This window comes from Branchiostoma belcheri, unplaced genomic scaffold (assembly GCF_001625305.1).
Source record: "Branchiostoma belcheri isolate BF01 breed outbred unplaced genomic scaffold, Haploidv18h27 scaffold20, whole genome shotgun sequence".
NCBI classification, from domain to species: Eukaryota; Metazoa; Chordata; class Leptocardii; order Amphioxiformes; family Branchiostomatidae; genus Branchiostoma; species Branchiostoma belcheri.
In genome coordinates, this window is record NW_017803491.1 from 2,970,971 (window position 1) to 2,995,046 (window position 24,076).

The following is a 24,076-nucleotide window of genomic DNA, read 5'->3' on the forward strand; positions in this document are numbered from 1 at the left end:
TTCTAAAAGTTAAGACATGCGGTCATGCGTAGCAATCTGGAAGTTCTATAATTCACTGTTACAGCTGCATTAAAATTTCTACAACTTGTCATGATTTTCTTGCGTGCCTTTTCTGACTCCGTCTTGTTCGTCCTGGAAGATACGACTTGTCCTTTCTGGAGTTGACATCATCATCGGGTATTCGGAACAAGCTGCCCGGTCCGGTCCACGTAAACAGCCACCCGGTCCAGTCCGAGGGCAGTTATGGGGGTTTTGAGTATCTGAGGAGATGCTTTCTGCAAGGGGGTGAAACCGTGCACAGAAAAGCTTGCTCCACTGCATATGATACTCAAAACCCACATAACCGCCCTCAGACCAGGCAACTGTTTATGCTGACCGGACCGGGCAGCTGATTCCGAATACAGATTATCATGTCCTGACAGAGTTCCACTTTCCAAAGTTTCATATGGCTTCTAACCACGATGTCTTCGTCACAGCGGCCACGGGATGTCGCTAAAATCCACCGGCCCGCCGAGTCCCGCGTCCGCCTCCAGCAGACTCATGATGACGGCCATGGCGGCCTCGTCGTTCTCCGGCCCCCCCAGGTTAGCGGGGTCGAGTTCCGGAGGGAAGCCGTGGTCGCTGGCGGTGATGGAGATGTCGGGGAGGCTGGTGGCCAGGGTGGGCGGGATGACCAGGCCGTTGGGGTGTGTGCGCGGGACGGCAGGGGTGGCAGTGTCCGCCTCCTGCTGACCTGTGGTTCAACAACATGTCAAACAGTTATGGCACTTACTTTGAGAAAAAAAATCACAAATCCCAAGAAGCATGCAATCCATGTATTCCTGATTTCCCCCATGTTGGCCACTAATTCTGCTGACTTCTGGGAAGATTTTGAGACCTTTGGAGACCACTTTCCTACTTTTGCATGTACATGTGCTAAATTCTTGATACATACATACATGTCCATGTTCAATCAATGGTCTGTCAAGGTTAGAATTTTCAAATGGCTGGCACTTCACATTTGACTTTTTAAGCCTTAGAAATGTAGAAAGATTACATAACAGACTTTCAAAACAGTGGCAGCATTAGTGAGGCACATTAGATGATTGCAACAGCTACTGTAACTATGATAGCTAGGTGACTACAAGCCACAAGACTTGTCAGATGCAGTGTACAATGTAAACCCCCACCTGGAGAAAGTGTGGCTGGCTGTCCTTCTGATGCCTGACTGGTGGTAGGCTGACTCGTACTGGGAGATGCCACTAGGTTAGGGGTGCCAGGGCTGCCCCGGATCACCTACGGAACAGAACACTCCTGTTAGAGGGCCTTACACAGGTTTTATGGAGAGAACTGTTTACAGTAATTTGTGTCAACTTACTTAATATAACAACTTCAGTAAGTTGTAATATTATTTTTAAGCACAGAAAACAGGCTTGGAGCTCAACAAGACCCTACCACCTAATAGTATATGAATATGAAAGGAGTGTTCTACAAGGACCAGCAAGATTTTTCAAACGTGGTTAAAGGTCACTGATGAATACATACATTGTTTTGTAGCACTGTCTAACATTTAATCATCTATACTGTGGTGATGAGTAGATCGTAGCTTGTTGTGATTATAGTTGCAATTCTATAATGAGCTGCACATACAGAAATTTGTGTAATATCATCAGGGGATATACATTGTATATAGTTAACAGACATAAATACAAGGCTTATTTTGCAAAGGTGGTCAGCATTATAGGTTGAATGTACAGTCACATAAATGTGCACATCTGTTTGTTTGTTTGTTTGTTTGTTTGTTTGTTTGTTTGTTTACCTTGCCAGGAGAGGTCATCATGGGTGTGTGTGGAGATCCCCCGTTCTGTCCAGGTTCCAGTCCCATGGGGCTGGGGGTGCCTCCGTGGCTGGGAGGGGGGAGGCTCGGCTGGGTAGGGGGGGGGGGTTGTAGGGGGGGGGAGAGATCCACACATCATCATCTCACCCTGACAGTTTAAACATTGATGTATAATAGCACTGATACAGACTTTGTACAATGTCATTATGGCACTGATAAATGAATCAACAACCTACTAGTAAGCATTACTGATAACATAACAAAGGTTGTAATATAATATATGTGGCAATATTATTAAAATTGTTGAGACTAAATGTCACCAAACAGGTGTCAATTTGCATATACATATTTCATATTTGCATATTTCGCATATGCAAAGGTTGATACTGTAACAGTAACTCTTAATCTATTTACTTTTACAACTGTGTTTATGTTGAGGTTCTGTGGCATAATACATGAACACTGTGAAACACAGTTTTTGTACGCTCGTGTGTGTACACAGTTTTTGTACCGTCAGTTTTTTTGCCCGCATGTGAATCGGGGCTATGAGTCGAGTCCCTTCCCTCACCTTCTGTGCATTTCTATGATCTCCTCGGCAATCTGTCGCCCGATCTTTCCCGCGCCTGGTCGCGTCCCACCTGGCACCCCCGGCACAGATGGAACCTTCTGTTTCCCAGCTGAACGTTACCAGACAAAAAATAATGATCAGCCTGGGGTGACAAATGCCAGCAGGTAATTATCTTATCAACTATCTAATAAGGTCATCTACAGGTGAAACATTAAAGTTGAATCTAGATGTCTGATCACTTACTGTGAATTCTCATGTGTACACTGATGATTAGGGATGTCTCAAAAAGGCAATATGAAAATTGTGTACAGATGTACCACTTAGGGCTGCGTACCTAAACGTAACATCAGGTACAGGTACAGGTACCGGTACAGAGGTTTAGGTACAGGTCCGGACCTGTACCTGTACCTGAACAATTTGACAAATTAACACGTGTTCTTCACTTTTTCAATCATGACACAGAAACAATAATAAAGTGTTGACAACTTGTCAGTATCTTTATCACAACCCTGGATCAGCCACACTCTCGCGATGTCTCGTGAGACTGAGGATCTCAAATCAATCGACGGTGTTTACGTCTTTTCCAGTGCTAATTTTTCGTCTTTGTGGTAGGATTTACCTATCTTTAGTCATATACATGGTGTAAACTAGCTATTTCGGTATATACTCGTTACTTCATGATCCGGTATTTTGGACCTGTACCGAAACGATTTTTACGGTATTGGACCGGTACAATGTACCGGTCCGCAGCCCTAGTACCACTTGTTGCCTATTTTTCTACAGACCACAGAATTACTCATAACTGTACTACATTGTATAAAGTTGGACCAAGATCACAATTAACACTTAAGTCAGTGTACTTCTGTGCAAACTGGGTGGGGCATTGTTTCCTTAATATTGGGAATAGATAACATACAAAAGATGTCATGTAAAACCTCCATAAGTGTGTATAAACCAGCAGGGCTGTGCTCTCTGCCATTATTGTATTGCTGAAGTTTGAGACAGATCTAGTATTTTGTACTATGGGACTGATTTGTGAGCGATATGACTGTACCTTCCATAGGATAGTGGTAGAGAGAGTCCATGTTGGCTAGTGTGGCAGGGGTAGCTGATACTGGAGTATTCCCTCCATTTCTGTAGAGTAAAGGATGGGTTGATTTTTTGTCAATAGGATATACATGTAACACACTGTATTCTAATCTATTACAGTTCCCTGAGGAAAATACTTTTTATTTTACGAAATCTAATGCACATTGCAAAAAAGTTAAACATTATAAAATATGTTTTGTTTTGGTTCTCATTTTTGTGGAAAATAGATCAACAAATAGTATGTAAGATATGAAAAGTACACGACACATAATAGTATGATAAGAGTTTAGATTCAGCTGATGATTCAAAGAGAAAATGGAGACATACGGAGCGACGACGGTGTTGGTGTTGACGATGTACTCCACCTCCTTGGTCCAGGGGTTGCGGAAACTGAAGCATTTTGTCCGCAGGCTGATGAAGCGTCCGTCCTTCACGCGGAAACGATACACGCACGTCAGGATCTTGTCTTTCGTCGTCAGAACTGTAGAAAAAGCAGCGCTCATCATGAGTCATTATTTTACTCACTGACCATCCTTACTTGCTAAGCTCAGCCTAGAGGACATCAAGTCTGTTGTGCAGTCCCGCTGACTACGATGGTACAGGCACATTAAGCGTGCCAGTGGCTGTATTGATAACATCATTGAACTGCAGCTGCCAAGCAGCAGAGGTTGAGGAAGACCGAAAAAGACCTGGACAGAGTGTGTGAAGAAAAACATTAGAGAGTGCGGCCTTGCTGGTGTTAACCTACTGGATAGGGCTGCCTGGAGGTGTAGTGTGAAGACCAGTACTACTAGCCAGTACTACTGCTACCGACCTCTTTGGCAGGAACAACAGCAGCAGAATAATCAAATCCTGGATAGTGAGTGAGTGAGTTATGAGCCACAAATTATCTTTGTTTTACAGTTGTTGACAATTTAGCAAATAACTCTCTCCTTGAGAAGAGGGGGCAAATCTGTCTTTTTTGTTATAAAATTGAACTTCTAAATTTTAATACATGTACAAACAACAACTTGTGAAATAAGACAGCACAAGTCAGCAGAATAATCAATATTGAAATGTCTAATGTGGACAGATTTTAGAAAAGAATTCCAGTTTTTTACTTGACAAGTTAATCAAGGTCTACAGGCGTCCGGGTTAGCAGGTGAGCAGTTAATCAATGAACATTTGAGTCAGTAATCTGGTGTTAGTAGAAAGCTGTAGCTGCAGTACATATCCTCCCTCCTAGGTGGCTCTTCTGATCCACAACTGTCCTGAATTTCATTAACTGTACATTTCAGTTCTTGATTTCAATATACACTGTAAATGTTGCAATTTATTCTCTATGACCAAAATACCAAGTTCTTTACTTTCTTTACGTTCTTTACAAAATGAAGTCATCAAGGAGGATATAATCAACAAACATTCTCTGTGGCTCATACAAATTGTACTTTCTAATCACATAAGAATCTAAATTCAGAAGACATTATCAAAATTATTACATGTATCCAGGCCAGTCCTCACCTGCTTTATGGCTCTCTGCTAGATGTGGCAGATCTTCATAATAGTAATATTCATAGCTGGAGGTTCCTAACAGCTCCTGAGGTAGGTACCCAAGGATGGTGGTGGCTCTGCAACAATGTAACATGGATAAAGTCATCATACATGTACATCAATTCACAGCGCTATATATAGATATAATGCTATCTCCATTATGGTAATCACACCCAACAACTAAGCATGGCAATTTTGTCTTTCCATCATTTAACAGAATTTTGCCGCTACTGAATCTGATGGACAATTAACAATTTTGCCCAGTCCATCATCTTTGATGGACAAAAATCGGTAAAGATATGGAAAGAGATGTCATTAAATTAAGCTTGCTCTACTACCAAAGTTTTGCCCTCAAAATGCAGGAAATAGCTTTTCAGAGGGTCAAGATTTCAAATTTTTCGGGGGGAGCATGCCCCTCTAGGATTGTTACAGCTCTCAACCGACAGTAGTGGATCAGTAGCAGATCAGTAATTGAGTCAGTAATCAACAGTAGTGGATCAGTAGCAGATCAGTAATTGAGTCAGTAATCAACAGTAGTGGATCAGTAGCAGATCAGTACTTGAGTCAGTAATTAACAGTAGTGGATCAGTAGCAGATCAGTAATTTAGTCAGTAACTGACAGTAGTGGATCAGTAGCAGATCAGTAACTGACAGTCAGTAGCAGATCAGTAATTGAGTCAGTAACTGACAGTCAGTAGCAGATCAGTAATTGAGTCAATAACTGACAGTGGTGGATCAGTAGCAGATCAGTAACTGACAGTCAGTAGCAGATCAGTAATTGAGTCAGTAACCAACAGTAGTGGATCAGTAGCAGATCTCTCTCCTTTCCTCCGTAGCTCCCTCACCTCTGGTCCACGAAGGTAAACTTGTGATCGATGGTGAGTCTGGACACGAACTCCAGCGGTTTGACGTTAATGTTGGCGCTGTCGATGCCGGGGTTGGCCACGGCCTGCGTGCGCCCCACCGCCACCAGACAGCTCAGGTTACACCCCTCGTTATCGGCCTCGTTATCCTCCTCGATCCCCATCTTGGAGGGCTGCCAACTCTTCAGGTACCCCGTACAGTGGATCACTACATAATGCTTGCGCTCTGTACAGATTGAAAAAAAAAAAAAAAATTTGGTAAACAACAACAACATCATTTACCGGATACCTTTGACCCAGTGTTGACGTCAAACTGGGAGCCACGTGACAAGTCTCACTGGGTTAACTGACAAGTCTACTGATCGAGGAAGACCAGATTGCCTTAGTTGAAAGTTCTAGGTGATGATATTTTCTCTTTAGTAGGAAATTTGTGGCCTCCCTATATAGTTGCTCCCATGTGCTTTGATTTTATAATTTCAATTTTGATGTACCAATTGGGGAAAATAATGAAAAAAACTGTTCATACAGTGTAGAATTGACATGCGTGATGAAATTTACACTTTTCTCATGACTAAACTTTCTATTTAGCAATAAAGAGAAAAATTTCACACTGGCCTGGTTTTAAGCACCTGATCAGCAATTATGTCAATTTAAAAAAAAACATAGTCCAATGGACTTTGATTGACATCCATTAATCCATTTCTAACCAGTTGTATCATCAGTGTACTGGTAAATCTATTTTAATGGCTTTTTGGAGAAGCCCACTAGAATGGCTAATGAGTGATGAGAGCTAATCTACTGCACCTGGTACAGATAAAGACATTTTTTAATAGCATCACACAATTATCTCTCTGAAGTTCACCAGAAATAGCATCGTTAATTGTCTCCTGAACACCTCATTCAGTCAGCCATAAGAATAACAAGAAGACTTTTTTTTAAAAACCTGTGTTGAGTCTAAATATTCTGATTCCTCTCTATCCCTCGAAGTACATGTACATGTAATGGGCCCTGCATGTTGTAAAAATAGCTCACATTCTGCCTACCATTACTATTCAAATTGCATGAGAGTTTGGTTTGTCCTTGGCGCAAGATTGCCTGCATATGGCTATGGAGTCTGGTTAAAACAGAAATGTAGGCACACACTTTGCTGGAGGGGGGGGGTGCAAATCTGTCATTTTTGTTATGAACGAACATCTAAATTTTACATCAGATTCTATATACTAATATCAATAAGATGTATGAATATATTAAATACAGTGGTCTGGCAATCCATTCTGCGATAGTTCTGGGAAAGAATGTCATTTTGAACACCTTGGTTGATAAATCTGGTACTTGAAGGCCTGGCTATTTCTTGTTCTCTTCTGGGCTGGTAATAGGTACTTAGTACAAACTGTAGCTGTAGCTCTATCGGTATAGCCGATTATATAGTTGCTATAGACTGCTGAAGGTACACAAAAAACAAGTAAAATACACACAGTCAAGTAAAATGCAATGTAGAAACACTCCTACCAATAGAATGATAGACTACAGAATACATGTACTGACCTTTTTTTCTAGAGCAGGGTGTGACACTGTCAGGACTGTATTTCTCCTCCTTCACCACTCTCCCCGTTTTCATGCGACAGAAAAACGAGCGCCGCGCCCCCGAACACAGGCACGACGGCATCGGCGGAACATCTGCCTTAACCGGGAGACCAGCTACAGGAAAATCACCACAACAAGACAATCTTTTTTAAAGATACTTCGGCAAATTTTCGAGGCAAAAAATTAATGTAATGACGATATAGCACAAATTTCATAATTGGTGGTCAAAACTGAATGCCTCCGATGAACAGTCTACATGAACATGACGGAATTATGTTTGATGGACAAAAATTGGCATGTAAAGAATATGGCAAGAAATAACATTAAACTAAGCTTTGTCTGCCAGCAAAATGCAGGAAACAGTGTTTCAGGGAGTCAAGATCTCAACATTTTCCTGAGGAACATGGAAAATAATTTAATGATGCCTCACACCAAAGATGATGTTAATATTAATTGTCAAACAAAAATGAGATGACGAAAAAAAAATTCAGGCTGGCTAAAACACAGTAGTAATAATAAGTGCTTCAATTGTAGGACTCACACATACTACACAATGTCATTGTACGTAATATAACAGGGACCTACTTTTAGCATCGATGAGTCTTTCTCTGGGTGACATGTCGGAGGACAGCAGCTGTTCCTTGACCTTGGCCACGTCCTTGGGATGGAGGATGTCGAACCAGCTCTGACCCATCAGGTCTCTCTGTGGAAAGAAACACATTACCTGGTTGGTTGGTAGGTCATGTTACCAGTAGAAATAAAATGACTTTTGATTGGTTAATGAGAATCCATCTTATTACAGAATATTCCAGAAAGATATATATAGTACATGTACATAGTACATGTAGCTATAGTGGTCCATGACACAGGGGTGGGCAGCAGTCAGCTAATTAAAAAAATGAAGATGGGAGACAATAATTAAATAAAAGTCAGGTAACAACAGTACTATAGTAAAGCTATTTATATTTCAGTCCATACCATGGTATGGATGAAATATATTGTGTTCTCTCATGTTTCTTCTCCTCCTTCTCCTCCTCCTGCCAAACAGTCAAAGGGAGTCAACTCCGCCATCATTCAGCCAAATGACTTGAAATTTGGCATGGAGGTAGAGTGGGCCAATACCCCCAGGCGTTTTTTCCATTTTTTTGATACATGCCTTTGAAAAATTTTTATGAAGGTTTTTTGGGGCATTTTTCGCCAAAAAATGGATTTTTGGATCCTGAGCCCTGGTTTTACAACCAAATGATCTGAAATTCGGTATAAGGGTACCTTGAACATGTGTCTACAGAATAGCAGTCACATATTTGGCATACACCACTTCCAAATGACTCATTTGGGGGACTTAAATGGCTATTTTCAGCAAAAAAGGGCCAAAAGTGCTATACCCGTTCCATGTTCTATCTAAAGAATGGCCGGTTCCATCCATGGAACACGTGTTCCATTGGGGGTTACCTGAGGTCACATTGCACCTAAAGTCGTGCGTAATGACCCACACATTCAATTTTATGTGCCTATAGACTTTCAAAATGTATCAAATCTCATCATTGTTAGTTTTTGCATACCTGTAATAAGATTAGTAAAGCTTTCGAGATTCAAAGTATTTGTTGTTGCATCTTTGTTCTCATACAGATACTATTTAATTCATTTATTTGAGAACCTTTGCCAGTTTTGCACTGGGGTAAGTTTGGAATAGTCCACTTTTGCGTGGGAGGGAGATGGACTGAAATATGCTGTATTTGCTCCCAAGCAAATGTCGGCCTTTCTAGTCTTACATTTGCTTTTGATGAGTTGGAGCCCTTTTCCACTGGCAGTGGAATATGGAATATCAAATGTGTTGGTAGAGAAATAAATTGGTTGGATGATTTCAGCATCAAAAGAATTTTTGTAGATAATAAATTATCGTAAGATGGGCAAAGTATAACGAAATTTCCTAATAATTCCTCCAAAATGAATGACATTGTATGCATGGTGCGAGCTTACTATTTCTGTCATCTCACCTGGTTATAGTTCAGCACTCGGGCCACTGACTCAGACACATACAGGATCCTGCCACGGTCACAGCTCACAACAAACAGGAAACCATCTGCCGCCTGTCAAAACACAATGTCATGTCACATACTATACTACTTCATCATACATTTGTATCTAATGTCCATGAGGCTATTACATGTATATCTAATCAAAGCAGATAAACAATAAAATGATGCCAAAATGCAACAATAATTTTTTCACAGATGACTTATAATAAATGGTAAAAAAAATGGTAAAAACAACATCAATATTGCCAAAATTATTGAATCCTTAGCCTGATATTTTCAGTCTGCAAAATTGCATGACTGTTTTTCTCCTGCAATATTGAAAATGTCTCAGTCTGCAAAATGCAGACTGCAGATGGGTATTTCTAAAATACTGACAAAAGTATTGAATTAAAACTTTATTTCTGAATCACTAATTTGAGGAACCAGGGATAATACATTGTACGTTTTGGTACATAACACACTTTCAGCTGAACTGGGGTTACCGAATAACCCACAGCCATAACCTGCCTGTCAATCAATCAACCGCAGCTAATTTCCTTTAGTCAACAGCCAATCGCTGGGCAGCAAGACATGTACTACGTAATGACAGTTAACTCAATATGGCGGAAATTGCTTGTCAGTTTGTACCAGACAGAGAATATTGTCTGGGGTGATGTATTGCCAATTACCGGCCAATCATACACCCAAGGTGGTCCCTGCTGACAAATTCATAGCATGACAATTTCCTCCGATTTGACAGAAAGTAAATTTGTCTCCAGACATTCTAGTTACATGATTGTACATCTCACCTACCTACATAAATACATGTAGTCCCTTGACAGACCATTGTATGTAGTTGATACAAGAGGGTCTGCATGGGGGGTCCTGATTACGCTTTACGCTAAATTTATGGAGGCCCGCAACGCTTTACGTTAAATTTCCGGAAGGCTGGCAACGTTTTACGCTAAATTTTCGCCTCCTCACTACGAATAACGGTAAATAAAATGACTTCCCTACGAATTACGGGAAATTATAAAGAGGCCGCCTACGCCTTACGGAAAAGAGCATGCAGACCCTCATACAATGGTGAAGAAAGCAAAGTATTGTAGTGAACAAGAATGCCTAAAATGTACAAGTTCAAGCTGGGAACTTTGTGATAATTCTATAATTCAGGAGATGTCAGTTATTTACAATATGGTGTCACTTTTATTATGATTCGTATATGAATTTTCCAATGTACACTGATATTTGAGTAGGGTATAAAAGGAGCAAATTGAAGATATCTGGTTTTGAATGGTGCGGTGTATAATTTGTTTTGGAGACAGCTGTACATGTAGATTGTATCAACTTTGTCTGTTCTTCATATGTTGGACATGACATCATAAAGTGGAAATCGTCTTCAATATTATTGTATTAATTTATACACTAAACATGTAAACAGGTCATAAAATGTTGTTTACCTCCAGGATGAGATGTTTGAGCTCATCTTCCGACAGGAAGGATGGTTTGAAGTTGCCCTCGGTGAAGGGATTTGCAGTTGCTGTTGGTAAAAAAAAGATATATACGGTACAGTCTGTTAACCAATCATGCACTAAAGCTGTCTCAGATTTTAGTCACATAATCTAAGCTGCAATAGATCAAAAGGATATCAAAACACCATCATCACTTCATCATACATAATTATACAGGTACATGTATATACTGCAGGTAATACTTCACATAAAGAAGATATACATGTACATGTACTACTACTGTAGCAATGGATCCGATGTACAAGGCCCCATTTCCACTGAATGGAAACCAATGGGCGACTAAAATCTGATTTTTATGACCGGTGACTAATTAATGATAAGATTGAATTACACGCATTGTATGGTCTGTGATGTAAATTTGAAGTATCATTATGATTTACAGGTAATAAACATTTCAGTAAACTTACAGTAAAATATACTGACAATTGTTCAAAGAAATGAGATTTTTAGTTGCTTGACAATCCCTCAGCAGTTGCTGTCTGAGTGTATGAGGACTTGTTCAACCAGTGTAAAGCAAAATGAAGAATGATTGATGCAGATAGCTTTCAAGAGAGTTGCAATTCCATGTCCAAAGTAGGCTAAGCATTTTTGCTTGGGTGTCCTTGCTGTCCTTGCAATGAGTATCTGCAACCTTGCCCAGTGCAAATACATTTTGTACTCATTTCTCATTACTGTTAGTCTAGCGAAAAAAAATGACAAAGAAATTCACTGAGCCTTCAAACAAGAAAAGCATCTTATATCCTTCCGTCCTTGAATATCAGTAACCTTTACCAGGAGGCATATCCTGTACTTTTTTCTCATTGTGTAACTGTCTGACAAAAACTAGTGAGCCTTCTATGCAAGACAGCAAAGGAATCGACTTCACAAATTCTTCTCAGTACATGTAAGGTTTCCCAGAGAGAACCATCTGGATTGACTGATTGCACAAAATTGGTGCTCCATCAGTCTATGTCTACATGTACATCTGTACGGTTCTGTCTGCCATGTTAATTGCCTTCCCTGTCTGGATTGAAATGTAATTGCTGCCTGGTGACTGGCTCTGAGCCAAACCAAATTATCATCATGCACTCCAGGGCAGTAATTTGCATGTTGATGCACCATTTTACATTATGGAAAACCTCAATACCAGTACATAAGTTCCGTCCAGTTTAATTTTGTAGCAAGGCTGTAGAACACCAAGTGAGCTCAAGGAATAGTGTAAAAACCACTACGTAGTTCCGACCAATTACGAAAACCAAAGGAGGGCAACTTTTTACTGTCAGCATGTTGATTTCTGGTGTCCTGTGCACTATTATAATTGTATACAGTCGATCGTCTCCAAGGGAGTCTAATTTACTGCATGTCACGTTTTGCTGGACTAAAAAAAATTGCTACATTCTATAGTTGATTGAAATGTCAAGGAGTATCAGTTCATTTCAGTTCATCCTCGTATGAGGTGCCACAGAAACCATGAAACAAGGACTAACTATAATTCTAACCTATATAGTACCTACAGCTACAGTATATATTGATGCTTTTTTTTATTACTTGTATATGAGTGATGAAGTGAAGGCACAGTTGGCAAAATTGATTTATATGTGTTCAAGATTGGTGGATGGGGTGCAAACTTTTTTTAATTTTTTTTTATTTTACGTTTCAGTCCCACAGATTTGTCAGCCACCAGCTACAAATCAGAGGTGAGTTCTTTAATTGTGATTCATATAATCAAATAACAAATACAATTATTACATGTATAGTACACTAAAAATGATAATTATAATGATAATTACAGTCAAATGATGATTACAAAATAAATCAAACTAGTGTTGACCCTTAGATGTAACATAAATTCAAGTGTCAAGTCTAGTATCAATCTGTGTTTTTTAATTTTTCCCAACTGTTGTTGTATCAAGTATTCCCCACATACATGTACATCAACAGCAGCTGTACCTTCCCAGCTGTTCCCCAGTGCTGTTCCTTACCTCGGAGTGTCTTCATGTGCTGGACAGCCATGCGCAGGACGGTCAGCTTGTCCAGTTTGCGGGACATGGCATTGCACATGGGGATCATGGCCGACAGCTCCATGATGTAGCTGTTCATCTTGTCTCGCCGCCGTTTCTCGATCTCGCTGTGGTTCTGTCGACTGTAAAAATATAGAGTCCAAGTCAGTCATTCTCAACAGTACATGTACAGCACAACCTGGGCTCTAGTCAGCACCCGTTTTTCTGTCAATCGCAGGAACTTTGTGGTGTGTGACAGAAAAATTTTCAAACCAATCTGTCAACCTTGACACAAAAAAGTTGACAAAAATCCTGGGTAAAAATAATTATTTTTAAAAAATTGACATCCAAAGGATCACCAACAAACACCCTTGACCCCATGATTTGCCTCTCAAAATGCCAGAAATTGCATTTTTGAAGGGTTGAAAATCCAAAATTTCCCCGGGGATCATGCCCTGTAACCCCCCTAGATTGCGAGCACCTTTGGTGTTCCACCACCAGGTAAATCATGAACCTGAGCTGACGGAAAAAAAAAATTGAGCTGGCCAGAGCCCTATAAGCACCACACTCAATGAAACTAGCCATAAATGTTCATAAAGACATGTACACTCAAATAATCATTCAAGCTGTCTTCTGCAGTTGACCCTGCCTTGCTCGCAATTATAAATGTTTCTGCATGGTGTGTAGGACCCATTGTTTTCTCACCTGACATTTTTGCGGCTGTCTGTGTCAGACTGGTCCATCCGGTCCATGTCCATCTGGCTGTCTGCCTCCATACCGCTGAAACATACACATGTACGGTCGTACACAGGATGTTAGCTTTCCGGACAAGAAAAATGTTCACCTTTACAAGCAGAGCTCTTGTGTGCAAAGAATTAATGTTCCTCTATTGTAGGAGGTGGGGACTAAAATGTCATGGCTTTGACTTCACAAATATTATTGTACGAATGCTTCAAAATATTTTGATAAAGCACTGCTGAGGGAAAAAGTCACATTTGTTAGAAATGTACATGTAAGCAAGCACGCAAAGGACAACAACTTACAACAAAATAAGAAGCAGTACATCTAAGCACATCTTTGATTAGACAAATGTGTTAACTAGTATTTAGAAGTAGTCATGTCTATCATGCTTGATTTAATTATATTGTAAACAAGACCATAACCCCACATATAAGGATAATATCTTAGTTTCTTTGCAATAGTTTGCCAATTGGTCAGCTAAATGTCAACAATTCAATGGATGTGATTTTAATGCAAGATTAAACAACTAAGCTGCATGAACTACATGTATTACTAAATGAATCATGCATTTGGCTGTGTTAAAAACAGTGACTGTCCTTTTCAGTTTAGTACAACTGCAACCCTAGAAAGATACTGTTCACCCTCTATTCAAGGTCTCTCTGCTTTCACCTTCTATAATGACTACTGGCAATTCTGTTTTCGTAACAGCTTGACGGCTGATTATTAGTTTCTATACCCGGAGGAAAGAAAGCAACACTATGTAGTATGTCAGAAACGACGTCATTACAAGAGAAGCTGAGAATTTGAAGTCTTTTTATAGTATTGCCTGAAGGTTTTAGTAAACCAAATCAAAGTCTTAGACTAGAATGTACGTCAGAGCTTTGATTTCTCTTATAAATAACTTAATTTATTTAACGAAGGTGGCATATATATGTACTCATTTCTCCTACATGTACAAATGTATGTATCATGGATTGATACATACGATATCTTGGCAAAATATCTTCTAGTTGTCAGTGCCCGTATAGACTGGATCTAAGGGTTATTTATTTTAATATTTACTATTATATACAATGTCACAGTGGCTTAAAAGCCAGTAGACACCTGTACCAAGTTGACAACTACAGACAGAACCAACTTGAAGGTTATCAAATTACAATCAGAACAGCTACTTCTTTTACTGTTACTGAAGACCTTCAATGATCTGTGGCTGATCTTCAAACAGTGGTTGTTTCATTTCATATTCATATACAGACACATTTGTACAGACGCAAGGACGCATGGCTGGCGGAACACAGCAAGCAAATTATTTTCATGCTCATGTACAAATTATGTTAATGCATTTGATGCTGTGAGGCGAAACAGGTCAAAAAAGACATGAAATGCTGAGTTTTGAGGTCTGAGTTTTACTGATTTCAAAAGCCATGCTAGGCAAAGTATGTGCACCAGGCATGTCCATGCAAACCATGTAGGGACTGTGCTCTTTTAAAACCGACTGGGCTGGCCTACATGTCCGTATATGTGCAGGAAGTTCTGTGAGCCATTAAGGAGGATTAAAAAGTCTTTAAAAAGGCTGAGAGAACGAACGTCCAGCACGTACGCCAGCCCACAGTCTAATTTGGTACATGGCGTTACCGTTGTCACAGTGGTGATCAACGGACACGGGGCTACGCTACCGGACACGAGATCGAGAGGCCACAGGTTCGACTCCTGTCATTTTTGGCTAGGGAGTACGTTGTGTCTGTGGGAAAAGACTTTACACGACTTTCCTCACTCCACCCATGCACTCAGGTGTAAAATGGGTACCTGATGATTTCAGTTGGAAGGTAAAAAGTGGTGGAAGGAGAAGGATACAATGTAGGCTCCGCCTTAAATTCTAATACTGTGTTCTAAACATAGTGGCATTGACGTTCTAGATTTGATAAGAATGACGAGAATGTCACATTACATGTATGTTTGGAGCATAAAAACCTATACACATCTGAAGTTTCTATATACATGTACTACAGATAAACAGTCATGTAGATGTGCAACAAGTCACGCACAGAACCAAGGTTCAGATGAAAAAGACTCTTTTTCAACTGAGTTGAAGTGCATGTAAGCAATGGCTCATTACATGTAGATACATGTATATAGTCACTGTATATCTGTATCACACTGAGGATGATGTTTGTCCATTGTAGTTGATGAAGTCCTTGACTTTTTCAGTTGACAATGAGAGTCCTGGAGTAGCCAGGCATCGGTCCAAGTTTGCTTCCTCTGAGAAGCACTTGACAGTACGTGATACCACCAAAGCTGGCCTCCTTGGTATTACACAACATTATTGGTGCAATGACCCAAGGCAGCCTTACACTTATATAACACTTAAAATTGCAGGTGGATACCAGACAACAATGACAAACTCATGTTTCTGTGTTTTTGCAAGAGAGCTCTAACTGTAAAAAATTTGTATACATGTAGCTGCTGCAATGATATTTGCACATCATGCATATTAGTACCATGCACACAATGTACATGTAAGCAGGTCATTTTTTCTGATTTCAGTGTTTTCTTCTAGATACATGAAAGGTCAACACGTCATTGCTTCAAGCCTATTAAGCTGACTTTCTATCTGATGGATAAAAGAACCGACTGTATTTTCTCTTTGATATGTAAAGGTTAGACATCCAGGTAATTAATAAAGATACCCAAAAAACAGTATCTGAAATCTCGAAAACCTCAAAATTCTAGCTTTTCCTCCAGTGTAACTGACGATCGTGTGGATGCATGCTACAGGTACCTGAAACGTCTGACCATTTCCAACATTATCCAGTTGCTTGTGTAACTGTTTTTTGAAGCAAATTTGCATAAAGATTTCTTAACTCCAATAAAGACTGAAACTAATTCCTGCGAGAATGGTTACCAGTTTCTATTTCCATGTATACAACGTAGCCTGAAAAGGGGCTGAGGCTCTACACTATATACAGTACATCAAGCCTTCCTCTATACCTACATGTAAGAATTTACGGACATTAAACTTAAACAAAAAGATACCAAACCTCGCTTGTAGCTCATTCGTCAACGGAGGAACGAGAAAGATGTCATCGGGAATTCCTGGATCACCGGGCGCGTACTGGAAAAACTCCATTTTCTTCTCCCACAGATCAGCCGGTGCGGTATGTCGATTAGGTTAGTTAAAACGAGAGGCGATGCGCACCCACGCTACTGAGTGTGCACCCAGGGTAACATCCTCCCAATGTCAGCTCCTTAAGGCAGAATGTCCCAAAAACTAGATCTGTTACTCCATTAACTGTGGGGGGGAAAAATCTCCTGCACATACAACATGTCATCTTCCATTAGCTTTGGTCTTCCAGTGGATAATCCCCCTCCTACCAGCCAGGTTAATGGAAGTTTATTCGATCCACCTGACATTTTGCTTCCAGTTCCCTCTAAAATGCTGAACCCTGCTTAAGTGACAGACAAAGTGCTGTGACAGCTGATTTGCCCTTTGGCGGGGTATTTGATATCCTGGTGTATAAGTCTGGAAGGGAAGGCTGGAGGGAAGCAAAAAAGCATCTTACAAGCCTGTCAATTTCAGGGTTCACTGACTCACTGGTATACATCTGAGGGCTGTAGCCGACCGAATTTTTTTTTCTGTCAGCCCAGCTTCGTGATCGGACCTGGGGGAAGAACTCGCTCACAATTTGGGAGGGCCCAGGAGCAAATTTTGGGATTTCAAGCCTTTAATTTGACCACCAGGGATTTCTACAAAAATGATTTTTCACTGTTCAAATGACAAGTTAGTGGGAGTACTAGTAACACTCTGTGGTGCATATTTGTTTACCATTGTACAAAAACTTGCATTGGATCAGTTTCACCATTTTAAGCAGTTTTTTTAATTAAAGTTTACATACAGACAATGACACACAGACAACTATATATTTTACCCACCAGACTGACCAGAAGGTTTAAACGCAGCTTTCCAACGCTACAAGAACTTTTGGGTAGCTGTTCAATAAAAAACACACTCAGTTGCACCATCCACCGCACCTACATAACCACCTGTTAGAGCTACAAAGTTGAACACATTCTCAGCAGCCCTGCATGGCTACTGTGAAACTTATACATAAATTACGCTCCCATATCTTTTAACACGTTGTGCATTAGCCGATCTCCCCTCAATACAATCTGCATATTAAAGGACATTACAAAAGGCTGTCTTCTTTCTTCTAATACAGCTAAGCAGGGATAATGAGGCTGATTTTCCACATGGTTAATTCTCATTCAGCTAATTAGACTGGACAGAGAGGGGCACCAGCTGTTATTGGTCAGTTCTTTTCACACTCCAATTATACCTCAATTAAATTGAGCACAGTTATAGAATCTGTCTTGGGATGAAAATGTCATAAAATTGAGTCAATTTTATGACATTTTCATCCCAAGACAGATTCTATAACAGTACTTGAAATACTGGGTGCATAGTGCACCCAAATTTGGAGCTGTGCACCCAATCTATTTCTTAATTTACTTTATATGATGCACCCCAAAAAAAAAAATTGTGCACCCAATTTTGCATCAGTGCACCTAGTCCCAAAAATGAATTCCGAGCCCTGTATAACCTGTAAATGAAATGGTTTTCATACTTCATCAGATAAGCATTTCATGGTGATGATTGATAATTAGCTTGTACTTTGATCAGTCGGATTTTTACCCAAGGACATCATACCCTTCAAAGAAACAGTTACTCACAAGCAACTGGATACAGACGGTAGTGGATGCTACCTGAAACGTCTTCACCGTTTCCCAAATCATAATTCATCCAGTTGCTTGTCGTGAATGAGTACCTTTTTTTTGGCATATATCTATTACCTTGATGTCTAAATTCACCGACATATTATGCTTGTTCTAGCAAGATGTACAATGCTGTTTATAAAAAGCTAACAGCCAATGCCAACTATACAACTTATCTACAGCTGCCAACATGTTACAGAAAAAAAACAACTACATTGACTCAATGACTGTGTTGCTTACACAGACTTCAGAGTCTGCCACTGTGACACACAGTTGTTATTTTACCCACTACCGCATCTGTATCCTCTTGTTGGATTACACAAGGCAGTGCACATAATGAGAAATTCCGGGAAAGACGAGAAAATTCTTGGACCATTGTCACTTGGGTATTGTTGTTTGGGCTAGGTACATGTATGACTGATAAGAGAACCTAAAACCTGTCACTCAAAACTGTGAAAAGTGTATTCAGGACAGACCCTAATGATATCCTTCAAACAGCTGGGGTTTGGGGTTGCTGGTCCCAACTTTACTCAGAGTCAATAGTCCTGTGCGTCAGCGCAGTAATCATCGCTAACACTTGATCCCAAGTGCTGCCGGTGTAAAATTCCATCCTGTATACAATTTCGCACACAATCATCATGTACATCTGCAAATGTCAGAATGTGTGGGGGATGTGTGGGGGAGTTGTTTATGAACAAAAAGCAACATCATTGAATACACAGCAGCTCTTGTTGAATAAAGCAACAGCTCTTAATGCTATGCAAAGGCAGAGGCTATATATGCCAGAGTTGTCAATGCAGAACAGAGTTCAAACGGAGCTGGTATAACGTTCACAGTTGGATTAGGGCTAATTTTGTACGTAACCTTTGCAACACATGGGGGTATGTGGCAGTAGTAGTAGTACTAAAAATAATTTGTTTTACTTATCAGCGTTTTAGCCGTCTTGAATATTTTACCGTCATCTCAAGTTTGTTTGATAGGACAATCCTAGGATGGGTCAGGGGCATGCATCCGCAAGAAAATGTTGAAATCTTGACCCTTTGAAACACAATTTCCTGCATTTTGAAGGGCAAATGAGACAAAGCTTAGTGTGATGACATCTCTTTCCATAACTTTACACGCCGATTTTTATCCATCAAATATGACAGATTGGGTGCAATTTTTGTCCATCAAGAGGAGCAAAATTTCGTTAAATGACAGCAACATGGACGCTGGCTAGAAACTGGTACATACAGTATATTGAAATTGAAAACCAAGCTTGGTCCATATGACTATGTATAGTATGAGATTAGCTAGTACGGTGAAGATAAAATGATGGAAAAAGATCAAAGCACAGCACCAAAAAGCAAGATGACATTTTGTGTGTCAGGGAGGAAACCTATGACGGCAAAAACACTGATTTTGATTTGATACTACCAACTTGAAAGGCACTGCCCCATATCTACATGTAGTAGCCGCTAGCTTTCTATATAGTCAGGCATACCCTTCCAAGCCATCAAGGTGATATGACGCATCAAAGGTGCGATATCAAAAGCATCTAAAATCGATATACCTAATATAGTCATATAACAAATTATTGCTGAAATCTGTTCAGATGAAAACTGAAGTTGAACATGAAAGGTTTTTTCAAAAACAAAGGAAGTACCGATATAGAACATCCTCAAAGATAGAAACTTAAAGCTGAGGCAAACAGCTGTCACATATAGTTGAGTATAAGAATTGGTCTGTGAGAAGGACGGATGTGACGGAAGTATAAAATCAACAAACTAATAATTCATTAAATGCTACATGTCTATTAAAAATACCAAATTAGTTCATTACATGTATAATACAATTCTTAGAAATATACAGTCGTACATATTGTACAAAGACACATATGCATGCTATTTTAAGGTGTTATTCTGAGGTGCACGCATCTATATTGAGGTTTTCTCATAAGGGCAAACATGCTGAAACGCTTGATAAATATTCATTTGTAAGTGTCAATGCGGGAAACAACAAATAAGAATTATTATAATTTTCATGCTACCTAAGACCAGTTCATGTTGAATTTCATCTAAAAATACTGAAAGTGAAATTTCAGTATTTCTAGATGTTCAGTTCAGGCATCTGTTTTACTAGCCAACATTTTTCCACAATCAATTCAACTTACAGAGTGATGGCAACAGGTGTTTGTATGATCAATGTTGGAATGCCTTTTTTGGTTTATGAGACGTTATCTATAACTGGACCGGTACTAGTCATTTGTCACGTAGCAAAAAATTATGCCCTAATTTAGTTGGCCTGGCTTGATGTTTATATTGTGTTCAAATGTCTTTTCAATTCAAATTGAATTCGAAATTACACATGAATTTCAGTTTGACTTTAAACTTACTTTTATTTCAATCTCTATTCCAGCATTGGTTATTGCCCACATTTAGCTATCAATACACAAAGTTTGAATCTTATAAGGACTTCTGTGGTTATAAGAATTTGAGTGACTTTCTGCCAAAATCTAGCCGCTTGCGGCTTGCCCAGTTAGAATCCTTTGAGTCCAGGACTTGAGCGATAAGAAGTCGGCATATTTGCTTTTCAAAGGCCTCAAGAGAGCAATAACCAATCCCGGAATAATGTTAATTTATAACACTTACTTAAGTTGATATCAAAACATGTATTACATGGAGATTACTACAGATTCTTAAAGGTTACCCACTATGGCTCTAATAATTTTTTTCCTCATAACTCATAATTGATAAATCAATAAAGATAATATAATTACAAAATATTAGTTGTTAATATTCTGAAAGTAAAATACATCACAATGATTCTTCACAAAGCAGACACCAGATAAGTCCCACTCTTGTGAATATATTTTGTACCATGTACATGTAAAAATAAATGTATATACCAGTAGTACTTGGATTGACGTAAACTTTACCTTGTACGTATACCCTTGTTGATATATTTTGTCCGACCCTTACCGGACCTCTTTCTTCATGACCTCAATGAAAAGCGGTGCTTGCAGGCCGATTTGAGCTTTCATGAATAAAGAACGGTTTTAAAAAATGTGACTCACTACAACACAAGTACAAGGATTGGTAGAAATATGAGAGTTGTACTCACTCGAACATGTTGCTGGCCTTGGTGGAGCTGTACTGTGAGGGATGATCTGCACATGAACTTGATGAGATAGGCGGTAGGCTGTCTCCCACCATCCCTGGGTTTTCTAGAGGGAAATACCAGGAGGACTGTCCGTAAGAGCACGATTCGTACAGGTTCAGGAAGGACAGGTCGTCCTGGTACGCGCAGGACGGCATCGCAGCGGGCTGCATGATCAACGATTTATCTGTCTACGCAAGAGAGAGAGAGAGGGAAAAAAACTGGGACAAGAGAGTGGAGCGAGCAGGAAGTGATGCAGTAGCAGCGAGTACTGCCGTGTGGTCCAAGTACTTCTGGACGGAGGAGGAAACTTCCTCGGTTGCCCTGCAGGGAAAATTTGTCGTCTCTCTAACTAAGCTCCGCGCGGAGAAGCCCGGCGCATTTGACCTTGATGGGTTATCGGCGAAGAAGCCGGGGGAACCCAGATGTGTGTCTAGTGAACCTAAAAGCCCTCGATGCACTGATTGGGGGGGAAAAAAGGGCCCTATTCAACAGGTGAAGAGGCATGATTGGTAGAGTCGGTGTGAACAAAGCCAGAGGTAGGATTTCAGGGAGGAGGTGGCAGTCTTCCACTTTACTTCAGAGAGGATTTTTTTCTGAGATTGAAAAGGAGAGACTTTGAATGTCTACAGGCATCACTGATGGACCTTTTATGAAGAGATTAGCACCCAGGTCCACCTCTGACATTTGACGCATGGTAGCATCTTTTGTCCCCTCCCCTGGGATGGAATAGTCCGCCAATGGAAGCACTTTCCCCAGGAGCTACTATCATCTAAAAGCATCAGAGTTGCGTGGATCCATCCATTTTGTAGCAATTGGCTGACATTAGCGGCTAACAAGCCATTTTGAGCCCCTCTTAACGAAGACAATTACTTTCAAGTCTTCATTACAAGCTGTCAGCTTGCACTCCTAACTGGATCATACCAATTAAGGTCTTCTACATCAATGTACAGTGGGCTGATAGCGGGCTTTCAAAATATGAACAGAACGTTATTCCAGTACTCAGGCAAAAATAGCATTTTACTAGATTAAGCAGCTTTCCAAAAATTAATATCTATATAAAATTTCATTATCACCAATTTATTGTACTCTCAAAATTCAATTTCCAACACTGTAAATGAATTTGCATATAATTTGAAAAAAAAACTGTTGACATATATATAATACGTTAGCTGCTCTTGTTTTGCACTGTTTCATGTAGATTAATCTGCTGTATTCATAATAAATTGACATCTGACCTCTCACAAAAACTTTTCACATTTCAAAAAAACTGATGTTTATCAACTTGACTATTCACATATCTTCACACATAAACATTCTTGAGACATGTTTTTGAACTTTGTATTGAAATTTTTAGGACCTCATGCTATGATGTTGATACATGTACATGTGTGTGACCTGAAATAAATAATTCAAAACAGTCTCCGCATTGCATTAAAAATCCATGCTTAAAAGCCTAGATGATATTTTGCATGACCTTTTGGATCATGTATTAAGTATAGTGTACCTGTAATCTCATTTGGAAGGAAAATGCTGACCTATAAAATAATCCAGGGATTACATTGAAATAGATTATATATTTGTAATCCTTAAGTACAGACAAGGTTTTGCCAAGATTTTCCGCATCTTTACACAGAATTTTCAGCATCTTTACACCCTAATTCATCCATGAAAGAGGAGTGTTCAAATTGCAAATTTCTTTTTTTTCCTCATATTTCTATTACGTTATAGTACATTTATTTGTTTATCAAAGTTGAATACATATATTAATGACAATCAACTTTAAATGCATATTCACTACATCATAATACATAATACCAATTTTCTCACACACAAATGCACCACTTACCCAAGTTATCAAATAACAGGTTAAATTTTAATAAAGAACTGCATTACCAAATATATGGACTGTGACTGGCACAATTATGTAATTAAAACAAACTGGTGCCTTTTTTTATATAACAAAAATGAGATCATTTCAGATGGTAAGTTGACAATTTCTTTTCTTTAGAAGTTATAAATGTATTTTCAAGGAATTTTACACAATCATTCGTCTAGATGTTTGCCATCAATCAAAACTTTCATTTACTTTTGCAGGGAATTCAAAACAATTTTCTGAGAACTGAGTCTATGCAAGGAACCTCGAGTCCTTGGTTTATGTAACAATGGTTATGAGAAAGTTGAAGGAGTAAAGACCTCTAGTAGATACAATTTTACTCATCCATGAATATAATGCCTGTGTGGGTCAGAAATTCTTTCAGTCACTTTCCAGAAATCTTCATATCTGAATTCCCAATCTCAAAAGCAAGTGTGAAATCCTTATCTACTAACTTAATACTGCTTATCACTATCTATCACTAGACTGGCGTAGTAAAAATTTGCAAAAACTAAATACAGATCCAGCTTACAACAATAGAATTGTTATGCACATACATGTATCTATTAGCC

At 39.5% G+C, this 24,076-nt stretch overlaps 1 protein-coding gene across 2 annotated transcripts; it reads right to left on the reverse strand.

The window, feature by feature from the left end:
- On the reverse strand, positions 1–21,788 carry LOC109469139 (aryl hydrocarbon receptor nuclear translocator-like protein 1). 2 transcript variants are annotated; one of them, XM_019767540.1, is made up of 15 exons: positions 21,593–21,788; positions 13,685–13,759; positions 12,962–13,122; positions 10,929–11,008; positions 9,448–9,540; positions 8,036–8,153; positions 7,412–7,564; positions 5,849–6,092; positions 4,974–5,080; positions 3,801–3,954; positions 3,439–3,518; positions 2,385–2,493; positions 1,799–1,901; positions 1,170–1,275; positions 1–733 (listed from the first exon to the last, which is right to left on the reverse strand). In XM_019767540.1, exons 1-15 carry the CDS (start codon positions 21,784–21,786, stop codon positions 471–473), a joined length of 2,040 nt encoding a protein of 679 aa, XP_019623099.1. In that variant the 5' UTR covers positions 21,787–21,788; the 3' UTR covers positions 1–470. The 2 variants fall into 2 exon arrangements, 1 of the variants encoding a protein (XP_019623099.1); XR_002140170.1 differs by having other exon boundaries at positions 480–733; positions 1,799–1,906.
- Positions 21,789–24,076: the final 2,288 nt, after the last annotated feature.